This window comes from Xenopus laevis, chromosome 7L (assembly GCF_017654675.1).
Source record: "Xenopus laevis strain J_2021 chromosome 7L, Xenopus_laevis_v10.1, whole genome shotgun sequence".
Lineage (NCBI taxonomy): Eukaryota > Metazoa > Chordata > Amphibia > Anura > Pipidae > Xenopus > Xenopus laevis.
In genome coordinates, this window is record NC_054383.1 from 26,556,957 (window position 1) to 26,582,944 (window position 25,988).

Below are 25,988 nucleotides of genomic sequence, written 5' to 3' on the forward strand. Positions count from 1 at the left end.
TCTTACTACTTTATTTGATCTGAATGGTTAGTGGCAGGTCGGGAGATTCGTACAATCAGATCTTTTCGTCTGTGGCCAGCTTAAGTGCCAGCCGAGTTGCCATTTGAAACAAACTATATGCAGTAATGTGATATGTCATGCAGCAGTCGATAGGAAGTATGGATGAAAAATCCAGTTGAACCCTTTGTTTTCTACAGAGTAAGAAAACTGTTTTAAGAACACTTTTGGGACAGTGATGAAATTCATGGGGTGCAGTAATGCCATACAAATTACATTTTTATAAACATATATTGAACTGTTATCCCCCCCCCCCGGGCTGCTACCTTTACAGTTAGGCCTCTGATTGCTTTGTGAACAGTCCAGAGAAATCAAACTCTTGCACCTCATGTGATACACTGCTACACATCAGCACCCCTATAGAAAGACCCTTACACATCATCACCCCTACAGACAGACCCCTACACATCAGCACCCCTACAGATAGACCCCTACATATCATCACCCCTACAGATTGATCCCTACACATCAGCACCCCTACAGATAGACCCCTACACACCAGCACCCCTACAGATATACCCCTACACACCAGCACCCCCTACAGATAGACCCCTACACATCAGCACCCCTACAGTTAGACCCCTACACATCAGCACCCCTGCAGATAGACCCCCTACAAACTAGTACCCCTACAGATTGACTGCTACACACCAACACCCCTACAGATAGACCCCTACACACCAGCACCCCTACAGATAGACCCCTACACACCAGCACCCCTACAGATTGATCCCTACACATCAGCACCCCTACAGTTAGACCCCTACACATCAGCACCCCTATAGATAGACCCCTACACATCAGCACCCTACAGATAGACCCCTACACATCAGCACCCCTGCAGATAGACCCCTACAAACTAGTACCCCTACAGATTGACTGCTACACACCAACACCCCTACAGATAGACCCCTACACACCATCACCCCTACAGATAGATCCCTACACACCAGCACCCCTACAGATTGATCCCTACACATCAGCACCCCTACAGATAGACCCCTACACATCAGCACCCCTTCAGATTGACCGCTACACACCAACACTCCTACAGATAGACCCCTACACACCAGCACCCCTATAGACAGACCCCTACACATCAGCACCCCTACAGACAGACCCCTACCCACCCCTGTAAAAAACTTTAATTTCAATGTTAATGAAATACATTGTAGGCAGTATGTGTAGTTAAGATCTCTTTGAGTTTAAAAAACCTTTTGGATTTTTTGTATCAACTGAAAGGAAATTCAGGCAATTAAAAGAATGCCTAATGATATGTTGCTAGTAGTTTATAGGAATTCAGGATAAAGTAGAGGAAAATCAAAAGCAAGGATTCAGTTTTCTTCTAAAAAACAAGGAAATGAAAAGGGTATTGCGCCGGCTCTCTGTAGGGAAAGGCCATTTTCTGGGATGAGCTGCTCTGGCCACCCTGTGTCTTCCTCCAGACATTGGTATGCTCTGTCAAGCAGGAGTTCCAACTCTCGATCCAAGTGTTCCTAGAACACAAGCACATTCACTCATATGTCATATGTACTTATATATATAGAAAAGCTACAAACCTAAGGCTGACAGAGGTAAAAGGCAGCTGCCACGATATGGTAAAGGCACACTAGCCAACATTTGCCACTGCAAGGGCTACATTGCTAAAAGAGTGGGGGGAAAGAGAGTGAAGACTAAAGTAATTGGTAGAAACATGATTAAAAAACATCCTTTTATTTTTCAAAGTCGGGGGGATTCATGTGTCATTAGATGTCATTGCGAGCACAGGGAGCCACAGTTCTACAGAATGTCTTGAGAAGAATGTCATTGTGGAAAGAAAACACAGCACATTGCACTGAATAGCTCTTTTACTAAAGTGCAGCCCCTTTGATATTAGATCCCTTAGTAAAAGTAATAGTTCACCCAAAAAAAAAAGTATTTTAAGGTAACTCCGGATAGGCTTATTTAGAATTATGATGGAGTTTTGTATTGCTTCATTTTCACATAAGCTAAGTACTTTGGAGGACACATTTTGGGGTGAGGAACATGAAAGCACAATGGCTGAGCATACCTGCTGTTCACCGCAGAAGAGAAGCAATAAAACACTTTTAATGCTTTTCTTTAAAATGCAGGGATCTTCAGAATTACAGAGGCCGCTGGGATCAAAACAAACTCCCTTAAAACAAAAGAAACTATTTAAATCATTTTGCATAAATGTGGTTCACATTCTAAAACAGTCTCATTAGTTCCTTGCGAGGCAAGGTACATTATAAGGCCAAGAATATGTGGACACCTGCCTGCCCAGAACCAAGAGTATTAATATGATTGCTTTTCTCTTTTCTTCTGAAACAGCCTTTAATCCAGATTCTTCTGGGAAGGCTTTCCTCTAGATGTTGGAACATTACAGGTTTATTTGCTTTCATTTATTTCTAAGGGGGTGGGCACTAATGTTGGAAATAAGGCCTGGCTTGCATCATTCATCCCACAGTTGTTCAGTTGGGTTGAGGTCAGAACTCAGACCTCCCCTACATGTAACAACATGGGGGGAAGCCTAGCCCCCCACACACATCAATTTGCCTTAGGCACTTGCCTTTTCTGCTGGCATACCCCTAGTTCTTGCCCTGTCTAGGAGAAATAACATTCCCCAAAGTGTTGCAACAAAATAGGAAGCATATTATTCTTAAGAATGTCTTTGTATGATGTAGTGGTACCTGTGTTAACTATAATAAGTGATTTATTAAACGCTAATGGAAAAAACATAAAACTCACCTCCACTATAAGTAAAGTGGATATGGTGTTTTTTTGGATCTAGTATTGCTAATGTTGAGGGCAAGATCCAGAAGAGCACTCACTTCAAAAAGGTAGATGTTAACTCGTATTTACCAATATACAGTAGTTGTCATAAGAAAGGGTGGTTGGAAGGTATCCCCTATAGCCAATTAATGAGAGTTAAACGGAACTGTAGTAGGAAGGAAGACTTAGAAGTGATTAATGTTACACCTACAGTAAAAAAATACAGCAGAGATAGCTGGAAGGTAGTTAATATCATTAGGAAAAATTGGCATATTCTTATGGAGGATAAGACAAAGGAAACCCTAGATGAAAAACCTAACCTAATTTTCAAAAGAGCTCCAACCATCAAGGATAAAATATCCCCTAGCTATTTGAGGAGAGAGAATAGTAATAAAAATAGAATTCCACAACAGAATCAATGAAATTTTCTCCCACAAAAAAATAAAAGGAAAGTTCCCGTGTGGACATTGCTCGAAATGTGGTTGGGTGAAAAAAGAGTACATACTGACTCTAAGGGGTTTATTTACTAAACTCCGAATGCAAAAATCATGAAAAATTCATGACTTTTTTTTTATATAAAATTGGACTTTTAAAAAATCACAAATTTTTCGGAATTTATTAAACCCCAAGGATGGAAAAGTCAGAATCAGAAAATACGGCATCTGAGACCTGTCGAGGTTGCATATAAGTCATTGGGAGAAATCTCAATTATTTTTTGATGTGCGCTGAGTTTTGTGCAATAAATCTGAGTTTTCGAGGAAAAAATCAAAAAAAATCAGATTTTTTTCCCGCAAAGCAAATTTTCTGGAAATGTAATAATAAATAAGTACAAAAAACCCGAGCTTGTAGCAGGAAATATTGAGATAAATTCAGACTTTGATAAATAACCCCCTAAAAGATATGAGATAAATAATTTTTATAATTGTCAATCAAAGTATGTGGTTTATCTTATTCAATGTACCTGTAATCTATTATATACTGTATAGGGAAAACTATTCACCCATTAACAAAAAGAATCGGGGAACATATGAGTAATATAAGGAGAAAACTGGAGAAAAGGGGGAATCTGCCTATTTTTATGAACACTGTATATCAGTTCATGGGGGAATTTATAAAAAATCTAAAGTTTATGGGTATAGACTGGTTTCCTATTTTGAAGAGAGGAGGAGATAGGGATAAGGTTTTGAGATGTAAAGAGCAAAAATGGATATTTAATTTAAGTACCCTCCATCCAAAATGATTGAATAGTAGGTTTGAACTGGCACAATTTTATAACATAAATATTCTCTAAACTGATTCTGCTAGGTGATGTGATAGTATTTAAGATGTTATACTCTATGGCCGATTATAGACATGGCCCCTTCAAGAGTAGGGTATATAAAGTGAGCTAAGATACCATTTCCCGTTTGTAACTGGAAACTGCGAAACGCGTCGCAGTATCTAGTTGGTGTATCACTCCTAAGGTTTGAACAACTTTATTGGTGAATTTACCCCAAAATCGTGAAAATCACTGTGAATCGTGAAATCGTGAAACTGTAAAAATCAGCAAATTGCTGGGATTCTGTGTGAGCAAGTTCAGGAGAGTTGCGCTCTGCAGTGGAACGCACGCACTGGGATACATCAGGCGCCATTTTGGATTGACGGAGAGAGGTATTCTTAAAGTGGAGACATCAGAGTATGTCATAAATAGGTTAATGGGGTGTGCCCCACACCCCCTCTCTTTCCAGCTACACGTGCCCCCCGCAGGATCAGTCAATCGTTGAGGGGCACGTGTGGCTGGAAAGAGAGGGGGGGTGGGGGACACCCCATTAACCTATTTATGACTTACTCTGCCTATCTCTCTACATAATACGTTTTGGCAACCCTTTTAGGAAAATTACCTATAACTTGATTACCAAATTGGAGAACTATAACTCACACCAATTTTTGCCTTTCACATTCGTTGTTTTAAGACTGGGGGAATCACTTAAGACAAACATGGAGACTTTTGGGAAAATTCCTATTATGGTGATTTTTAAATAAGTGACCACTCAACTGAATCACCTTGAGAATAACATTTTATGTATTTACTGTATATTGTTACATGTTTGGTTCCTGGCCGGCCGGGTTTTAATGCAACTGTTTAATGTAAAGGAAAAATAAAACTTGTAGACTTTCGGATTAACTTGATCTTTAAAGGGCATGTAAAGTCTAAAATAGAATAAGGATAGAAATGCTGTATTTTGTATTCTAAATATAAACATTAACATCTTGTAACTTTGTTATACATCTTTGCAAGACTAAGACTGTGCACATGCTCAGTGTGGTCTGGGCTGCTTAGGGATCATCATAAACAAAGCTGCTTGAGTTCTTCATGGCTGGGAAGTAAGGCGGGGGCTCCCCCTGCTGTTCATAAGTATGATTGTTTCCCTGCACAGCAGTTAGGGACCATCTGACAATTCCTATCCACAGCAGTAAATGAAGGCAGAATTTCACTGCATATAGTCAGGTTTCTTATAAAAACATTACACCATTTTTAATTAAAGTATATTGGAGATAGGTTTCTTTTTCATTAAAGAAAGTAAAAATGGGATTTCATTTTTTTGCCTTTACATGCCCTTTAATTACACCTTTAATTATTTATTCATTGACTTAAATAGCCTATAATTGGTGAAGGTGTACTGTACATATACTTTTGGCCATATAATGTACCTCTAGTATCAGTAGTGAAAGGACTATCATATTATAACAAACCAACCTCCATTTAATTTAACCAAAATCTACACACAATAAAGTTTTTTTTTTTACTGTGGTCTGTACATATTATAATGAATAATAATGATTTAGGGAGGTTTATTCTTGCCAAAAAGAGACCAACCGCCATATATTCACATATAAGTAAATCTTCTCTAATGGAAAGCCTTCTATTGGTAGCCTTCCTAATCAAAAATTGCATCCTCCTGGACATGGCTGTCCAGCCATTTAGAAAAATAAAAAAAGTCAATTTGCCTCCTTCTGGAATGAAACCCTCTTTATAAACGACCAATGAAAACATCAGCAGTTACCTGTTCTGTGTGCAGGATGGTTTCTTGAATGTGCGGCGGAAGCAGACCATTTTTTTTGCAGTAACTCAAAAAATGCATCACCTCCCAAAATGATTTTTCCTTATCAAAGTGGCGTCCTGGTGGAGGTCTCCCAATAGCTGTAAGCACAAGATTAATTTAAAACTACCGCAAAATGAATTTGCATTTTGTTGCTGAAATAATGTTATCTTGATAAAGATAATTTATTTGCCTGCATAGAAAATAAATTAAATCGAGGTAGAAAACCCAAATCCTACATTTTTTTCAGACTTTTTTCTCAAATCACTTGATTCTTTGGGGTTTTTGCCAGAAAACCCAGAATTTATCAGATTATTGGGCTAATCCCAGTGCAAACTACAATATCTTCAAATTGGGATAGGGACATCTCCCATTGAATTATACATGACCTTGACAGGTCTGAGATGGCGGATTTTTGGATTTGGGCTTTTTGCAGCATCGGGGTCCTTTGAGCAGTAATAAAGTTATTAGACCTGTTATCCAGAATGCTCAGGACCTGGGGTTTTCTGGATAAAGAGGTCTTTCTGTAATTTGGACCTCCATACTTTAAGCCAACTAAAATATCATAGAAACATTTATTAGACACAATAGGATTGTTTTTCCTCCAATAAGGATTCATTATCTTAGTTAGGATCAAGTACAAGGTACCATGTTATTACAACAGAGAAAAAGGAAATCATTTTTAAAAACTAGAATTATTTGCTTAAAATTGAATCTAATGAAGATGTCCTTCCAGTAATGAAGCTTTCTGGATAACAGGTTTCCAGATAATGGATCCTATACCTGTATATAAATACTCACTTTTTGAAGACATAAGGGGGTATATTTATCAAAGAGTGAGGTTAATAGTAAAGTTCCGCCACTAGAGTGAAATTCCGCCACTCTCCATTAATTTTTATGGGATTTTTATAGGCGTATTTATCAAAGGGAGCTGCGGAATTTCACTCTAGTGGCGGAACTTCTCTCTTTGATAAATTTACCCCAAAGAGTGGTCATCCAGTCAGAGACTTCTCTATGACTTTGGTCCACATGGGTCAAGTCAACAGTCACAAAAAAGACTTGAAATGCTATATCTTGTATCAATACACAAGATATAGCATTCTAGTCTTTTTTGTGACTGTTGACTAGACCCATGTGGACCAAAGTTGTACCAGCTCATAACCAGCACAGCTTTTTAATTATTATATTTTCCGGGGTTTTTTTATAATTGAAAAGACTAAATTGATATTTCCTAGCTCTTTTAAACAAATATATATTTTAGAAGGATCTTTAGAAATCAGAAAACAGTTGAGCAGAAGACTGTTGGTATTCACACGCACAGAAAGAGATGGAAGATAGAAAACAAAGAAGTGAGTTTGATGGACAAAAGCCACAAATGAAATGAAACAGAAGGAATAGAAGGAAGGAAAACAAGGATGAGAAGTGAAGCAAAGTGGAATAGCAAAGAATTGTGGAGAGGGCTTTATGTAGTGGATCAATCTTTGAAGACATTCATTGGCTGGTGATATTCTTTATTAAAGGAAAACTATACCCCCCAAACAATGTAGGTCTCTATAAAAAGATATTGCATAAAACAGCTCATATGTAAAATCCTGCTTCATGTAAATAAACCATTTTCATAATAATATACTTTTCTAGTAGTATGTGCCATTGGGTAATCATAAATAGAAAATTGCCATTTTAAAAAATAAGGGCCGCCCCCAGGGATCGTAGGATTCACTGTACTCACAAACATACCAACAAACCATACTTGTTAGGTCACATGAGCCAATTAACAGACAGAGTTGTGTCTTTTGCTTCCACACTTCTTCCTGTTACAGTTAGTGTTGTAGTATTTCTGGTCAGGTGATCTCTGAGGCAGCACACAGTACATCACAAAATGGTGGCTCAAGGCAAGAGATGTAAAAGGGCAATATTTACTTAAATATATATTCCAGTTTGGTAAGATTCTTTAATATGGCACTTAATATGATATGAACTATCTGTTGCTTAAGTGTTCATTTTGGGGGTATAGTTTTCCTTTAAATCCAAATGCTGGCATACTGTTTGCTGTTATGAGTCTCACCTAACACATGCTTGTATTCCATGAGATAGTGAATGGATCCATTTCGGTCATACAGTACAGCGTATGGGACCAGGAGCCGGGGGTGATACGGGAGGAACAGGAAGTTATGTAGAGATTTTCCCCAGCTGGAGATAACTGGAACCTGGAAATGATCACACAACTCAACAGCTACTTTAAAAAAGGCTTATTGATCATGTATCTACAAATTGCATGAGTTCATTATTGAGGACATGTCACACGAGCATTGTTCTGAATCAAGGAATGTATAAAATGAATGATCCAACAATAAAAAGGTGCCTGATTTGTGTGCGGTTAAGTGCAAGGTTGATCAGTAACAAATACATCATAAATATGACAAATATGTGCACCAACTAGATGCTTCATGTAAAAGGAGAGCACACAATGGAGCATCAGTATCCTCACTACCAACATGGAGGAAAAGAGCACTGAACTGGTTCTCAACTTTGCACAGCATAACTGCTAAAAACTCCCTCCGCCGATGAAAATTACAAGACATATTTCGTGCCCCGTAATCCATATAAAGCACCATAATGTCTGCTTTTAATCAACATTAAAAAAGGGACAACTATAGCCACCAGATAATCTGAGCATCTCAAATTTTAATTACAAATGCTCCCTCCCTCTCAACCTGCCACACTCCCGTCGGGCAGGAGAATATCTAGAAGTGATGGTCTCCATTAGCGCAGAATCTGTCAGCAGGTTTGCTTGTTAATAGCGGTGCTTAATATTCATGAGTAAATATTTTAAAGAAATAATCACGGCAAACAGCCAAATGGTTGCTGAGATGAGCAAGCGATAACAGAACTTCCCTTTCCGAGCTCCGGTGCCAGCGATGGGGAGAGAATATGAATATGAATTTATCATGATTAGGGAAATGCAGTGGGGAGATGTCGTTATGGAGGAGGAGGGTAAAAAAGATGAATTTAAGCAATAATTTTAAATAAAGGAAGCCAAATGGAGTTGTTTCTCCTGTAGTTATTCCATTTGCTGAATGTTCTCCTTCTTAAAATTTATGATGCTAATTATGAGATAAACTTCTGCAAAAGTTCCAGTCTGTTCTGGGAGTTCTACACAAAGTAGCTTCACATGATGCTGAGTGGTGCCATTGACATGCCTGGGAGATACCATTCCCTGTCTCCCCTGAACACCAGGCAGGGGTTTAAACCACCTTCCCCTGTGACTTATGATTAAGCCCAGATCCATCGTTAAACCTCTTTCTGCACTTTCCAGGCAAGTTATCAGCAGCAGTTCACTATAGGGTAAAGATTATAATAGCTTACCTGCTGACTGCTAACTGCCCAGTAGGCTTATGATATATCACCTATGATGCCAGGGTAATTTTTCGCTGGAGGTGAGGATATGGGTACAACCGAATCTCGTACAATCTTTCATACCTGTAGGGCTCTCACACACTGGCATTTTCACCTTTAAATTCACTTTAAGTATGATGTAGGGAGTGATATTCTGAGACAACTTGCAATTGGTTTTCATGTTTTATTATTTGTGGTTTTTGAGTTATTTTGCTTTTTATTCAGCAGCTCTCCAGTTTGCACTTTCAGTAATATGGTTGCTAGGGTCTGAATTACCCCAGCAATCATGGATGGATTGGAATAAGAGACTGGAATATGAATAGGAGAGTACATGAATAGAAAGATGAGTAATAAAAAGTAGCGATAACAGTACATACCGTCACAGAGCTCTAACACCCCATTGAAAAGAGTGTGTTGAAATGCTCAAAGCAGTTGTGTTCAGCTTGTTTGATACGTGTTCATTTGTTAAATACGTTTTCCTGACAGACACACAGAGAGCAACTTTGCCTCTCTCATTTCGAACAACCTAATTATTCTATCTTTGGAAAACAAAAAAAAAACAAGTCTATGGCATGAAGGTATATACAGTAAATATACTGAATTTGCTGTACCTTTTTCATTAGCATCTTTTCTTGGGTTATTCTGTCTTTTACACAATACCAGTCGTCGTTCAGCTGCTCAGTGATATAAAAATGGAGTCCCAAGTTGTAATAAAAGAACAGATCGGATATGGGAATTGCCATTCCCAGTTTTAATCCATTTCTCTGTTACAGGAAAGAGTAAATAATGACAACAGTATTACTTCTTCACTTATTGTTATGATTAAGAATATAGCACATTATTTGATACTGGAAAGCACAATTAACCACTGTATCAGTCATCCATGTAAGCGGCACCTTATTTCTTCTCTGTATATGCAGTTGTTCTTAATCTAGCACTTAAATTAAATTTTAATGATGTTGTCATCTGCTTGAGCCTATACATCCCTTATATCCCTAGAGATGAATCAACGTGCTGCATTTAGGTTGGGCAATATCTCTGTTACGGCAAATCCAAAGGTTAGGTTTTGGTTAAACAAAATAACATGGAAGCCCTGTTTAATTCTGCCCAGTAGCTGTTTTATAAGCTCTCTCTCTAAATCGACAAGCAAGTAACTCTACCCTGCAAGCCTATACTTTTGCCTGGAAAAGTTTCTGGCCACAGGCTCAGTGAAGCTATATGGAGGCTTCAAACATTTAGGACAGTGGCACCCAGGATAATCATAAGTGACTGCCACATTTTCGAGTGCCAATTGCCGTTATATATCCATCGGTTAAGGCAATTGCCATAAGTGAAAGGGCGGAAAATTTATTGACTGCCCAATCAGCTGAAAATTACCTTGAAATGCCCCATGAGCCATTGCCCAAGGGGAGTTTTTAATATAGCAAAATCATTATGTTTAGTGACTTTTATACAGCATACCTAAGATTCACAAATGCATCTTAAGAATGACAACCTACCAGTGTAACAAAAGCAATATTTTTCTCTCGTTGACTGTCATCTCCGGTTAAAACCATTCCAGAGTCTAATAGGGTGAACCCATGACCTTCAGAGTCTAAATAATTTCTCCTTAAATCTTCTAAAAGTGATAGACCCTTTTCTCGAATTATCTTTCCATATGTATCTTGTGTTGGTGTCTTGATAAAAACTTGAGGAGTTGCCTTCTCTTCATTTTTGTTATCTGGCTTATATGCTGGTCGCTCTTCAGATTGGACTGTGCACTGGTTTGACAAACCACACTCAATAACCAATAATTGAGTACTTGTGGGGCATGCAACTTCAGGGAATTCATCCAAATTTGTTCGGCATGCATTGAATATGTTTCCATAGTTAGCGGTGCATTCTTCTTCCAGTGATTTCATGTTATCATCTTCAGTATCTGGGTCAAGTTCAGCAGGACTTTCAGTGAAGGCACCATGTGTGTCCTTTTGCCGTATGTCTTTAAGCCAATGGATGGGTTGGTCTTTCACAGAATCCTCTCCCACTTCCAACTGGTCACTTTTATCAATAGTTTTATCCTTTGTGTGTATATTCTCTTCTTCTCCACCTTGAGTCTCTGTGAACATTGCACTTTTAATAGCATGATGATTTGTTCTGTGTAGATTCTCTGCTGCATCTTGGCCATTTTTCTCATCTTCAGGATCAATTTTATTTCCAGAATGTTCCTTCCTATGTATGTTGTTTCCTTCTTCATCCAGAGCCTTGTCATTTTTATTGATTTCATAATGATCTGTTCTCTGTTCTTCTCTCATTTGAATCTCTTCAAATTGAACACTTTTAATCATTTTACAGTGTTCCTTTCTATAAACATTTTCCTTAATTTGTGTTTGTTCACATATGGCACTTTTATTAACAGTATAAATCTCATTTCTGTCTAGATGATCATCTTCAACTTCTGGGTCTAGTTCAGCAGGATTTCCATTAAAGGTAGTTTGTGTGCCCTTCTGTCCTGTGTCTTTAAGCCAAGGGATAGGTTGGTCTTTCACAGAATTCTCTCTATCTTCCATCTCTTCAAACTGGTCACTTTTACCAATAGTATGATTCTTGCTGTGTCTATTTTCATCTTCTCCAACCTTCTCCTCTTCAAACACTTCATTCTTGCTAGCATTATTATTTGTTCTGTATGCATCCTCAGCCTCCACTTGGTCTTTGTTTTCATCTTCTACTTCACGTTTATTTACAGAATGTTCCTTTCTGTGTATGTTCTTATCTTCAACATCAGGGACTAGTTCAACCGGACTTTCATTGAGGGTACTATGTGCGCCCATCTGCCCTGTGTCTTTAAGCCAAGGGATGAGTTGGTCTTTCACAGAATCTTCTCTATCTTCAATCTCATCCAACGGGTCACTTTTATCAATGGTATGATTCTTTGTGTGCCTATTCTCATCTTCTCCAACCTGGTCCTCTTCAAACACTTCATTCTTGATAGCATTATGATTTACTCTGTATGCATCCTCTGCCTCATCTTGGCCTTTATTTTCATCTTCCACATCACCTTTATTTAGAGAATGTTCCTTTCCGTGTATGTTCTGTTCTTCAATGGGCCTTTCATTGAAAGTACTTTGTGTGCCCTTCTGCCCTGTGTCTTTAAGCCAAGGGATGGGATGGTCTTTCCCAGAATCCTCTCTAACTTCCATCTCTTCCAATTGGTCACTTTTATCAACAGTATTATCCTTTGTGTATTTATTCTGATCTTGTTCATCTTGAGTCTCTGTTATTATCTCACTTTTATTAGAATGAAGATTTGTTCTGTGTAAATTCGTAGCTTCAACTTGACCTTTATTCTCATATTTCACATTATCTTTAATAACAGAATGTTCCCTTCTGCTTATGTACTCATCTACTCCAACCAGAGCAGTGTTATACATGTCATTTGTACTGATATCAAAATGATCTTTTCTCTGTACATTCTCCATTTGTGCTCCTTGATTTTTTACAAATTGAATACTTTTATTAAGGTACTTTCTATTTAGCGTGTCCTTAACTTGAGTTTCTCCATGCAATTTTTTAACAGTATACATATTTCTGTGAATATTATCATCTAGGTCTAATTCAACAGGAGGTTCCATATAGGTACTATGTGTGTCCTTCTGCCCTATGTTTTTAAGCCCAGGTATTGGCTGGTCTTTCACAGAACCTTCTCCAACTTCCATCTCATCCAACTGGTCCCTTTTTTTAAGAATATTATTTTTTGTGTGCACATTCTCCACTTGTCCCAATTGAGTCTCTTCAAACTGAATGTGTTCATTCATTCCAAAGTGATCCTTACCATAAATATTGTCCTTATCTTGAGTTTTTTTGCATATGGCACTTGTATTAAGAGCATCATTTCTCTGTATAAATTCATCTTCTTTAACATCTGCCTCTTCACAGTGATCACTCATATTCTTACTACTGAGTAACTCTTCAACTTCAGTCTCTTCAGATACTGCACATTCATGAATAACACCTTGATCATCTTTGGGTGGCTTTTCATTTAGTTCAATGTGAGTCGCTTCAAGCTGATATTTTGTAATGTTGTGATTCTCTTGGTGTGTACTGCCATGCATACTGTTAAGTAAGGATTTGATTTGCATGGCTTGTTCTTGTGGTTTAAGTATATTGTTTTTTGTGTCTGAGTCACTGGTTGTGACTTTACATGAAAGTTGCTGTAGTTCTTTAAGGAAAACAACACATTCTTCTCTCTTCAAAAATGGTTCTGTCATTGTATAAGTCTGGTTCTCTTTATGAGAGACTGTCTCTTCTTTTTTTTGTGTTTGATCCTGAGAATTTACATAGGTTTGAGGTTTAATATCATGTTCACTGCAATACAGATCAGAACATTCTATTATTTTAGGATCTTCAGATGTCATTAAGGCTCTACACTTTCTTTGAAGACTTGTCATATCAGTCCTATTCTGCAGCAATAAAAGCATATCTTGTGGATTTTTTTCTGCCTTAATATTTAAACCTGAATAATAAAACCCAAACTCTGGTGTTTCACATATTGTGTGCTCTGGTCTACCCAAAGATTGAATATGTTTCTCAGTGCCATTTTCAGAAAGAATAAAATCTTTCTTTGTCTGCTTCTCTTCACGAAACTGCTCAATTGGGTTGCCTTCCATAACGAATGAACCTAATTGTGTTCCAAAATGAAATGGTAGAGTTGAACTTGCATTAGTGTCTTTTTTAGCAGGTTGCATTTTCAGAAGTAATCTAGGTTTGTCTTGACTCGACATGTTTGGCAGTAAGGCAAAAGCAGGAGGTTGAGTCTCACTAACTGCTGTTCTCATGGCATGATGATGGCTTTGAATATGTCCAGATGGCAATAGTACAGCAGTGATATCAATATCTGTCTCAGTAGTGATGGGATACATTGGCATTCCATGAAGTTCACCCACTAAGCTTTCAGCTCTAGAAGAACCTAAAGCAGGTACTGAAGAAGGAACTGTATCTTGATATATATTTTCTTCATTTTTAAAGCCACTCTGATGCATGTTGAAACCAGTTCTATCTTCACTGGACTCTAAAATAAACCTGTAAAGGGTAATAAAAAATATGTTTTAATTCTCTTGGTACCAAAAAGCATTTATATGCATTTAAAATCTAAGTCAAGTGGCCATGCAAACCTAAACAACTCCACCCAAAAACCTTTTTGTTCATAATGATATATATGGTGGTCTTATGGCTATTCAGATAGACCTGCCTGGGAATCCTGAGTTGTAACTTTTCTCAATACTACCAGGATTAGTCAGTAACACTAAGAAAGGTGGACCCGGTTTGAATTGCAGGCAGCACAAGCTGTCATCCGCAGACTCCGAATCCTAATTTGCATATGTAAATTAGGGATGGGTAGGGAAATCACATGACTTTTCGTCACAAAAGAATATTTTTTTCCACATTTTTCTTTCCTGTACCTAATTTGCATATGCAAATTAGGATTCGGATTTGGTTCAGCATTCGTCTGAATATTTCACCATGGATTCAGGGACTCGGTGCATCCAAATAAATAAATAAAATATTTAATTAATGCATATATTTTTTTTTTAAAAAAACTGCTGTAATGGAGTTCCCCTCCCCTGCTAAAAATTTTTTTTATATGATAATGCATAGTGGGGCTTATTTATCAACACTGGGCAAACCAATCAGTGATAAGCTTTTTAAAGCCAGCTGCAAGTGGAAAAATGAATGCAACCATCTGATTCTGGTTGCCAAAGTTACTGCCCACGGGCAAATTTGCCCAGTGTTGATAAATTACCCCCAGTGTGTTTTGTTTGATTCATCAGCAGACATAACTGATGGCTTCTACAATTTATGGTATGCTAGGGGGCTTATAAATTAAAGGGAGAAAACTGTAAAAAGACAGCCCTCCATAAAATTTCCAGAAAGAATAATCTAATATGAAATTCACTTATATGGGGAATTTGGATTACTTTTCATAAAGAGTAATTTTTTCAAACTTTGATAAACATGCCTTTGTGTAGCAGCACTGAAACCACTTTGGATCACTAGAGGTCAGTTGGTGGCACTGGCATGTTCTCAGATGATAATCATGGGTGCAGGGCTACTTTCTATTGCCATTAATGGGAAACAACATGTGATCAAACACTTCCACTGTGATGTAGGCCCTCAAGAAGATTGTTTTAATTCTCCTTTATGCTGAGCAATATGGCAGTATGTTTAATTGTGCATTTATATACACAGGTGGTGCATGCAAACCCTTCTAGTTTATAATGTATTAACATGTTTTAACATTAGCTTCAATATAAATGTGTTTAACATGATCTGCCCTTTATAAAGCCATGCTAATCACTACATACAAACTAAATTGCTTAGAACTTAAGCTTGAATGTGGCCTCTTTACAAACCTTCAGATAACTTGGCTGCTACTGATGTCAACCACATAGGCCTATAATTGCAAGGTCGGTATGGTAATATCTTTTTAAATATAAGACTTGTGTAAATAACATAAATAAACATAAGACTTTCCTCCACTAAATAGGCGCCCTGCCAGACAAAAGTGTATATGATAAAATCAGCAATAGTGGCTTGGTTAAATCTCATAGAATCTCTGGATGTTCTGGATGGTGTATTCCATTAGCCCCCAGGGCCTTTTTTGCAACTATTTCACTTTTTAATGGAGCCAAAATCTCTTTTAACTACTGAAGTACTTACAAATAATTTCAGGATGAGTCTTTACCAGTGAAGCAATCAGGTACTCATTTTCTACTTTTGCTTAATTATTTGATACTTTAAAAACACTTAGGGGGTTATTTACTAAACTCCAAATGCCAAGTAAAAAAATCCGAATTTTTAGTGGGAAAAAAAATCACGAATTTTTCAGAATTGATTATACCCCAAAGATGGAAAAAGTCTGAATCCAAATATCCGGCATCTCAGTCCTGCTGAGGTTGCATTTAAGTCAATGGGAGAAGTCCCAAAAATTTTTTGATCTGCACTGGATTTCGTGCAATAATCCAAAATCTTCCAGATTTTTGGGCCAAAATCAGAAAAAAAATTTAGTTTTTGTGTGGAAATTCTGAAAAATTCGTAAAATTCGTACTTTTGGTATTTTTTTTTCCCGCAATTTTTTTTTCAGGAAAGTGTATTAATAAATAAGTCAGTGATGTTCATGCAAATGGCCTGTAGTCACTGTGCTCATACTTATACTGTGCATACTTCCTGGTAGCTTAAGAGTGAAAGCTTACTGTTGTGTAATGGCTGCATGAGGCCTGCTAATAAAGCACTGTTATACTCTACTCATCCTCAGCTACCCAAAACATAACAAATGGCGACAAGGATGGCTCTTCTACCTCTGCAGCAGCCTGCACCTTTTCTTCTAAACCCAGGTGAGCCTACCATACCTTTTTCTGCTTGGATCCCTATGTTTGAAAATTACATTATTGCTGCTGACAAAGGGGAGATTTCTGCTGCTAGAAAGCGTGCTTTACTTATTCACTGCCTGGGAGCAGAGGGACAGCGTATATTCTATACATTACCATTACCTGATGATACTTATGAAACTGCTCTTACTGCTATAAAGAACTTTTTCGTGCCAAGAGTAAATGTGACTTTTACATTGTGAATAAGGGTACTGCTATACTTGAAACGGATCTCTTTGCTGCATTAAACCTACAATTAGTTGATAGTCTCATTACTACAGCACCAGTGCCTGCCACACAGCCGGTGTCTAAAATTTCAGCACAAAGCAACACTTCACTGGGCTGTGCAAAGAACTTTGTACACAAAGTTGAGTTGAGACCAGATGTAAAACCAGTACCATTCCTTGATTCAGCATGGGAAAAACTCGCTATTGATATTGTCATTCCTTTTACAGATGCTCCTATAGACTGTAGATTTGATATAACCTAGATAGACTATTACAGTAAATGGCCTGAAATTGCATTTGTTTCTCATATAACATCAGCTACAGTAATAACATTTCTGTCTACAGTCTTCAGCAGAGAAGGTAATCCAAAGGAGTTAATATCAGACAACGGACCACAGTTTTTCTCATATGAGTTTGAATCCTTTATGAGAGAGAGGAATATTGTGCATAGGAAATCTTCAGTGTATTATCCACAAGCAAATGGAGAAATTGAGCGATTCAACAGAAGTCTGAAAGAAGCACTACAGACAGCAAATCTTACTGGGAAATCTTGGAAAGTATTTACAACAGAGTTCCTACATAACTACAGAGCAACACGCCATGCAACAACCCAATCATCTCCAGCTGAATTATTACATTATTATTGGCAGACAGATGCGCACTAAGTTACATGTTGCAGACATCAAACTTCCACAAAATACTGTGCCTACAAAATCATCTACTGCTGACATTGTGAAACGTCAACAAGCCAAATGCAAGGCTTATACTGACAGAAAACATGCTGCAAGAGAAGTACACTTTTAGCCTGCATCTTTAGTCAGAATTAAGAAACCAGGAATACTGAAACAAGGACAATCTAAATTTACTACACAACTTGAAGTGAGATGCCAGCGAGGACTATACACATATGAACTGTCTGATGGACGCATATGGAATTCAAGTCGTATTGCTCCTGTTAGATATGACTAAGCTCCATTTGATGAAGGACATTTTCCTTCTCATGTTGCCAACTGCAACAAAGTGAAGCTATAAGGCATACTGAGAGAATCAGAAAACTACCTGAATGGACCAAGGACTATGTGCTGTGAATAATGTATATTATTGCTTTAAAATGCATACTGTTTAATGTTGTTGTTTATTATTGTTGTACAAATACTTTCCTACTATAGGGGGAATATGTGGTGTTCATGCAAATGGCCTGTAGATGTCACTGTGCTCATACTTATACTGTGCATACTTCCTGGTAGCTTAAAAGTGAAAGTGAGAGTTACTGTTGTGTAATGCCTGCATGAGAGCCTGCTAATAAAAGCACTGTTATACTCTACTCATCCTCGGCTACCCAAAACATAACAAAAAGATATTGAGACAAATTCAGGCTTTGATAAATAACCCCTTACAGTAGTATTTATATGTACAAAAGGTGCATCTGATGAGAGTCAGTTACTCATGTTCTATTTTCGCTCATTTGATGGATAATTTAAAAATTTATAGTAGTATTTATATGTTCCAAAAGATGCATCTGTCCCCTCCCCTATCTTTTAAATGGTTTCCTCTTTGTTCCTATGAACTTCCACATAGGCTGGTCCTTAATGCTTTTACATTGTTGTCTTTGAGAATTAATGCATTTCCACTTTCTTAGGAAGTTTTGGAAGTATAGCAGTATGACTGTTTCAATTAACTGTAGCTTTGTTTTGAAGTAAGGGGAGATCTGACCAAATGTTGGACCTCAAATAGACCACAAAAAAATTTGGGAAATGTATTCTAAGATGATATTTTGCATACAAGAAACCATGGTTATTACTTGAAGTGTGTGCTGACTGCCGAGATGATTAAACATTTAGTTTGATTTATTATGTTTGATTTTATTGGAAAAGAAGCTCAAATTATAGACATAGCCGTCTAAACTTTATAGCAATAGAGTTAGTGGAGACTTCTTTATTAACATTATAAGAGTTAGCACTGGAGTACTAAGGGACACAAAATTGTACCAGGGTCAATACAGGGAGGACAGGACACTGTTAGGTGCAAGCTACACTTTGCACTTTGTGCCAGATTAAAAATCCAGTGTAAGGTGCAGAAAACAACTCACAGGGATGCAAAGGAACCCTGCACTAAACCCCTGCAATAAGCAGGCATTAAATATTGCTGGAAGCTAATCACGTTCCAGGGGATACCCATACACTGACCTCCTTTTATATGCAGTGTTATCAAACAAAGAAAACACTGCATACAGAGTAAGCATAATTCATTGCATTATATTTTAAGACTACATAAAGTTTATCCTTATGGTGCAAAATGCTGCTCAAAGTTGAAAGTGCAAAAACAGGTTTTTGCTTCATTTTTCATAAATGAGGCCCAGAGTGTATTTGGTACCATTCTGTATCTAGCACACTGCTAATAAGCTAATTTTCCTGGCTTTGTGAGCAACGTAAAGTTTTAGCTGAGCAACCAGACATTAAAGCACAAAGAGAGCACAAGAGAAAAACAAGCCGATGAATTTCACCGTCAGCTCTCCTGGGTCTCAGTCTGTGCTGAAGTCTCTCTTTGCAATTCCATCAACCAAACAAACTAATATCGGGTTTGCTACAAATTACAATTAAAAAACAAATCTGCAGGCAGCTGAAGCAGATACAGACCTACTGTGCGTCAGCAAACTGTCCAGAAGCACTTTGATTTAAACCCAGATCAATGCCTTCAGGTGAAGCTGCAAAAGAAGCCTTGTCTTATTCCAGAGAAATCCTACCCAGTCAACTACAACTTCTTAATCACATTGCTACCTTCCTTGAAGCAGAAAGTCATTGATATAAACATGCACCCAAACTGCATTGGATAAGTTTTAATAAACGTTTTTGGACATTAAATGGTTTTAGTGTGCTTTGTCAACCTAACAAATGTTTCCTACAATAAGCAGCTCAACCAAGCTTGATTGAATCAGATAGAGCATGTGACATCTATCAATGGGGCAAATTCCCTAATCGGTGAAAACTTGCCAGCAACGGATTTGCAGCCATCGCAACACTTGGCCAGGCGTAAATTTGGCAGGATAACGCTAATTCCCTAAAATGCGAAGTTGCATCCACGGCGCTGAACGCTGGCGAAGTTGCACTAGCGTTATTCCGGCAAGCAAATCTAAGTTGCACTAGCATTGGCTAATTTTGATATGGCGGGAAAGGAAAGTTTAATGGACGTATATGTTGCAGCAAATACATTAAATTACACAAGCCCAGGGAACCTTAATAAATAAAATAGAGTTGTTATAATGCCCTACACATGAGCCCAGTGGATAGTTTATGTGCCATATGTTAAAAAAAAGTAGGGGGGAACCTGGTTACCCAAAAAAAAAATGTTATGGGCTTTTTCCTGAAAATTAAAAGACGCCAGCGTTTTTTGGGACTTTTTCAACAAAAAATTGAGGAAGTCCTCTCAACTCCATTGCACTTCGCCTGGTTTGAGCTAGTAAAGGCAAGTCTGCCGCAAGAGGTAACATTCAGTAATATCCACATCTTACTCAGTTATGTTCCTTCGCCAGAGCGAAAATTTGCCTGGCGATAGAGTGCGAATGATCGCTAGCGTGTGTCTCATTCACTAGCTAAGTTACGCCTGCGCCAGTTAGGGAATTGGCGAAGTACCGAAATGACGTCACACTGGCGAATTTTTCACTTTGCCCTTCAGGGAACCTTCCCCAATGACTAACAGCATGAGTGTGGAAAAAAAGGTTTGGTTGAGGGAAGTCCACAAACCAACATCAATGAATTTGGCAGTGCATTTTACATTACCTACACCTGTGTGTGATTTTTATAGCCCCTGGCCTACCCAATGGTTTCACTGTCTTCTGCATAAAACATCAACATTTTATTAAAATAATGTTAAAGCTCACTTCATGGGAAAAGTTGAACTTGAAACCTATTAAATGTTATCACAGATATACAGTTAGCTTTCTACATAATTCTGCTTATACTATTAATATTCAGTGGTTTAACTATAGAGGAAGCAGACCCCGCAGTCGCAGGGGGGTCCGGGGAACAGGGGGGCCTAAACTGTGTCTGCTTCCTCTATAGCTAATAAAATAAAAACTCCTCCCCAGCCGCTCTCTTACCTGCGGCAAGGAAGGGGGACAGGGGGAGTCAGGGCGTAGAGGGGGACAGGGGGAGTCGGGGCGTAGAGTGGGTGGGGCTGAGGCGGGACATGGGCGGAGGCAGGAAAGGAAGTGGGTGGGATGATGGGGATTGGAGTGCGCTGGGCCCCTCTGAAGGGGTTACATAGGTGTTCCCTGGTCTGACTACCCATTTCTAGGAGCATGCAACCATAATCCTGCACATCCAATATTCTGGAACTGACAACTCTCTCGTCTGGTGAACAACAACTTTTTCTTGCATCTCAGCAGAGAGTGAGGAATGTGGTTAGTCTTGTTTGCATCATGATAAAGAGCACAGACAGATAAAAGGAGAAGTGTAGAAAAGCAATGCATGACGCACAAGAGCTCACATGATAATTTCACCACCTTAAATCAATTAAAGTGGACCCATCACCCAAAAATATTATTCAAAATCCTATTTTATCACATTAGTCAAGCAAAATGAACTTTAATTACACTATATAAATTATTTGAATCTTGTTTCCCTCCGTCTGGGAATTAATAATTACAGCAAGCAGGCAGGAGCCATTTTGTGGGCACTGTTATTAAGACAAGCCTTGTATCATCTCAGAATCTTATTTGTGCACCAGAATGGGGGACCTGAAGTCCATCCCTGTGCCCTGGTTACACAAGTAAACAATGAAGAGAACGGGGGAATGTGGGGAGAGCAGTGACATCTAGGAAGTGCTGAATGGAAAGTGAAAACAATTGTCTGCCCCGCCTCTATGCCTAGGCATAGAGGCGGGGCAGACAATATTTGATTGACAGCTGAAGTTTTTAAATGAGTTTACAACAGCTATGAATGCTTTAATAAAAAATAGAAATTAGATTTCATGTTTAATTTGAAACACGAGTTTTATTATACAGATTTTTGTGTCTGGGTGACGGGTCCACTTTAAGGCTCCACTATATACTATTTAATATAGCACTATCTCTCTTCCACTCAGATAACTTAATTTGCGATCTCAAACAGATCAATGCTATATATATATATATATATATATATATATATATATATATATATATATATATATATATATATATATATTATTGCATATAGATAACCAGTAATGAAATATCCAGCCATTCAATCTGTAATCTAGTAATGCAATGCACAAGAATTTTCTGACCAACGCCTGAACCTAACCTACCCCATAATAACTCAGCCTAACCCAACCCAGCCTTCTGGTGATGTCAGAGAAGGAGCAATCGTGCATAGATCACCATAGCAGATATGGGATAGTACCATCACCGCTGCAGCCCTATTTGATGTACAGCAAGTCTGTCTGTGTATTGCTATTAGTAAATATAGCAAATAGATATTTTTTAATGGTTTGCTATCCTTTTAAAAATGTGCCTTGACTGCATGACGCAATAAAAATGAAGTGTTATTCTGCCTGAAGATATTTACAACCTTTCTGCAAGTCTCTGCCAGTCTGCGTGCATTAATGAGGCCTGATAGAGCTTCCGCCTTGCCGGTTCCTCCACTGTTTGACGTATAACTTATTTTTAATACGTACTCAAGAACCTGTTAGCTCCACCTGAATCGCAGGAATTATTGCAACTATTTATTTTAGGGTAATTAAAATCACCCATAATTAAAGTTGTGAAAGATGTGCAGTAATGGAAAGATTGCAGCCATAGGAGGGTGATGTCAGACAGGTTCATCTGCTCTTGAAGGACAAATTAACCATAGAGAGCATTATAAATTCTACAGCAAATATTTCTCATTCAGGGCAAACAAGCCTTCTAAATTCACCAACGAGAATGCTAATGTAACAGATGGATGGGTTAGGCTCTGCTTTACACTTCCTTGGGTTCCTATATACTGGTTCCAGAACCCAGACAAGGGGTCAAACTCCCAGCAACTCCCGCTAGGCACAATACAATACACAATACAATAAAATTGCACTTCAGGTGGGCCCCGCTTATGGGATGAAGGAAGGGATACCACTCTGGTATAAGCAAACAGCTTTCTATCTTTATCTTGGAGTTCCACAGGACAGAAGGTGGCAACCCTAGTTGCATTGCTTGCCGGGTGGCCACAAACTCTCCATCCCTAGGTTAAGTCCGCAGAGGTGAGTTACTCCAGGACTGCTCGGGTCGCTATAATGGCAGCAGAGGTGCCACAGGGTATTAACCCTTCACTAAACTCCTCTTTGAAGCCTTAACTGCTCACTAACTTTCTTGACCCTAACGGTCACTCCTATAGTGGCCTATTAGAGTTTCTGACCTGACACTTTCTTGCTCCTATACGGAGGCCTAACGCAACCTCAGGCCATAACAGCAACACCCCTTTTCATCCAGCCAGTGGGTGCACTGGAAAGAGACAGAGCCCATGTGGACACCCCATTTTATAACCTCTGGGGAACTATTCCCCTGCCCTCTGGGAAAAAGGACCCAACTAACTAAATCCCTGGGGCATCGAAAAACCTTTCCTTTTTATAAAATATAGTAATGACACTGGCCAGTCACTGAACTGCCACCAGAATACTTCATACAGGAAAATGGAAACAGCTTCCCTTCTATAACTGAGGACGCAAACTAGTTGACTAAGTTATGCTCAGGGACCAAAGGACCTAAAGGTTAGCAAAACCTTTACTCTCCTGCACTAACATTAGTAAACATACATAGATTTCTAGTAGTTCAATGATATAGACACAAGTGCAGGAGCTCTTTGCACACTGTCTCCAATGTGAGTGCCCACAGCAGGCCCGGGCCAACCCAGCCGGCCGCCAGCTGCTTCGCCTCCTTGCGGGCATGGCCTCGACTGCGCATGCGCACGCATCCGGAACAGCGCATGCGAAGGATATTAGGAGCCGGGCCAACACATAATGCGCAAATTGATGCCCGCATGCGCAGAAACGCCAATTGCCGTGTGCGCAGAAGCGCAAAAAGATGGGTAGTGAGGGGACCGGACATGGGGTAGGCTACAGAGCAGGTACGTGCCTGGCACCCCCCCAGCTTTACGCCCTAGACACGTGCCTATTCTGCCTACCCCTAGTTCCGGCTCTGGCCCCAGGGCCGGAACTAGGAGTAGGCAGAGTAGGCACGTGCCTAGGGCGCAAAGCTGAGGGGGCGGCAGGCACGTACCTGCTCTGTCGCCTACCCTGTGTCCGGTCCTGTGTCTCCCTGACTGGCGCCGGTAATTTCTGTTTCAAATGCGCTTGTGCGCATTCGCGTAGTTTCGTGCATGCGTGCCGGCGCGTAGATTCGCGCATGCGCGCCGGTGCGTAGTTTCATGCATGCGCGCCAGCACGTAGTTTCGCGCATGCGCGATTGAGCGCACACTAAGCCGGTGCCTTGCCCGGCCTGGTTGCCTAGGGCGCCTGCCCGGGTTGGCCCGGCTCTGCTTGCCAGACAGAGGTGCTTGAGCTCCATTAAGAGTGCAAGGATCTGCGCCTATGGGGGTTCACAGTGGGGCAATGTATAAAGTGCAAATACCTGGCAATTTGCTCCTGTTTTTTGCACTTAGCAATCTACTCTGCTGTTACTATATTACTGTGATTTTTAACTCACTGAAATTAATTTTAATAGGAAGTACCCTATAAAGATATATACATATATTTTGTCTTTCAATGATGGTAGTCTTTTAAAGTCTGCTTAATATCTTTCCTCTTCACTCCAGAACTGCACCATCAGGGACCACATAAACTGCCTGGCTCTAAAAAGTAGTGTTGGGTGTTATCAAAGCTGGGCAAAGTAATTTTGCACCAAATGCAAATGGCGTAACTATATTTGAGTTATTTAGCTTTTTATTCAGCAGCTCTTCAATTTGCATATTAAGCAATCTGTTAACTAGGGTCCAAATTCCCCTAGCAACCGTGCATTGATTTGAATAAGAGACTGGAATATGAACAGGAGAGGCCTGAATAGAAGGATCAGTAATAAAAAGTAGCAATAACAATTAATGTGTAGCCTTACAGAGCATTTATTTTTTAGAAGGGGTCAGCGACGCCCATTTGAAAGCTGCAAAGAGTCAGACGAAAAAGGCAAATAACTATAAAACTATAAAAAAATAAATAACGAAAACCAATTGAAAAGTTGCTTAGAATTGTTCGTTCTATTACATAAAATTTACATTAAACGTGAACCACCCCTTAAAGGTAGCAGACCCCTTGGTTGCAGAGAACCGGGCCGCGGGGTCTGCTGTATAGAAATCCCTACTCCCAGGTCTACCTGAAAATTTGTGTCAAGAGAGCAAACGACTGGGGTGGGTGGAGCTGTGTACCAGTGGCGTAACTAGATATTACTGGGCCCCACAGCAAATTATTTTTCAGGCCCCCAAAATGTTTAGAGGTTGACTTGTTTCTCCAATATTTATTGAAATTGTATATGAATTAGGGCCTCATGGGGCCCCTATACCTCCTGGGCCCCCCTGCAGCCGCAGGGTCTGCTTCCTCTATAGTTACGCCCCTGCTGTGTACCCTTAGGACCCAAGAGTTGGTATAGGATTCCCTCCCTCTTTATAGAATGACCCACTCTGCGTAGATGATTTTTGGGTCCCAACCCATAGGTTAATAATCCCTGTTGCATGTGAATAAGTGACAGGGCTCGCCTTACCTTAGTGCCGCCTCATCTGACACCGGGGCAGATCCCGGCCTGTACAAGCAAAGCGCAGAGTCTATATAAGGAAGTGGCTGGATTTGCTGGGCTGTTCAGACATTTCCTCCGTGTAGTTGTGGAAAACATCAACGATATTCCGTGTAATTGCTGCTGGTAAATGCTGCCAGAGTCTAGGGGTACAGAGTCAAATCAAAGAATTCTGTTTAAGGGACGTGTTTGCAGGAAATCACTGTAACGTCACCAAACCAAAGACTTGCTGTACAGGGAGAAAATGAAAGTAGTTTCTGTTTACTGGGCATGAGCAACAGATCACAACTTCCTTGTGATTTTGGCTTCCAGCCCACAGTACACACAC

General features: G+C 39.3%; 1 protein-coding gene across 1 annotated transcript; it reads right to left on the reverse strand.

The window, feature by feature from the left end:
* Positions 1 to 12: 12 nt before the first annotated feature.
* LOC108696154 lies at positions 13 to 25,988 on the reverse strand. Its single transcript, XM_018225248.2, has 7 exons — positions 25,631 to 25,988; positions 10,805 to 14,360; positions 9,917 to 10,069; positions 7,975 to 8,116; positions 5,874 to 6,010; positions 2,108 to 2,212; positions 13 to 1,553 (listed from the first exon to the last, which is right to left on the reverse strand). The coding sequence occupies exons 2-7, from the start codon at positions 14,318 to 14,320 to the stop codon at positions 1,392 to 1,394; spliced, it is 4,215 nt and encodes a 1,404-aa protein (XP_018080737.1). The 5' UTR covers positions 14,321 to 14,360; positions 25,631 to 25,988; the 3' UTR covers positions 13 to 1,391.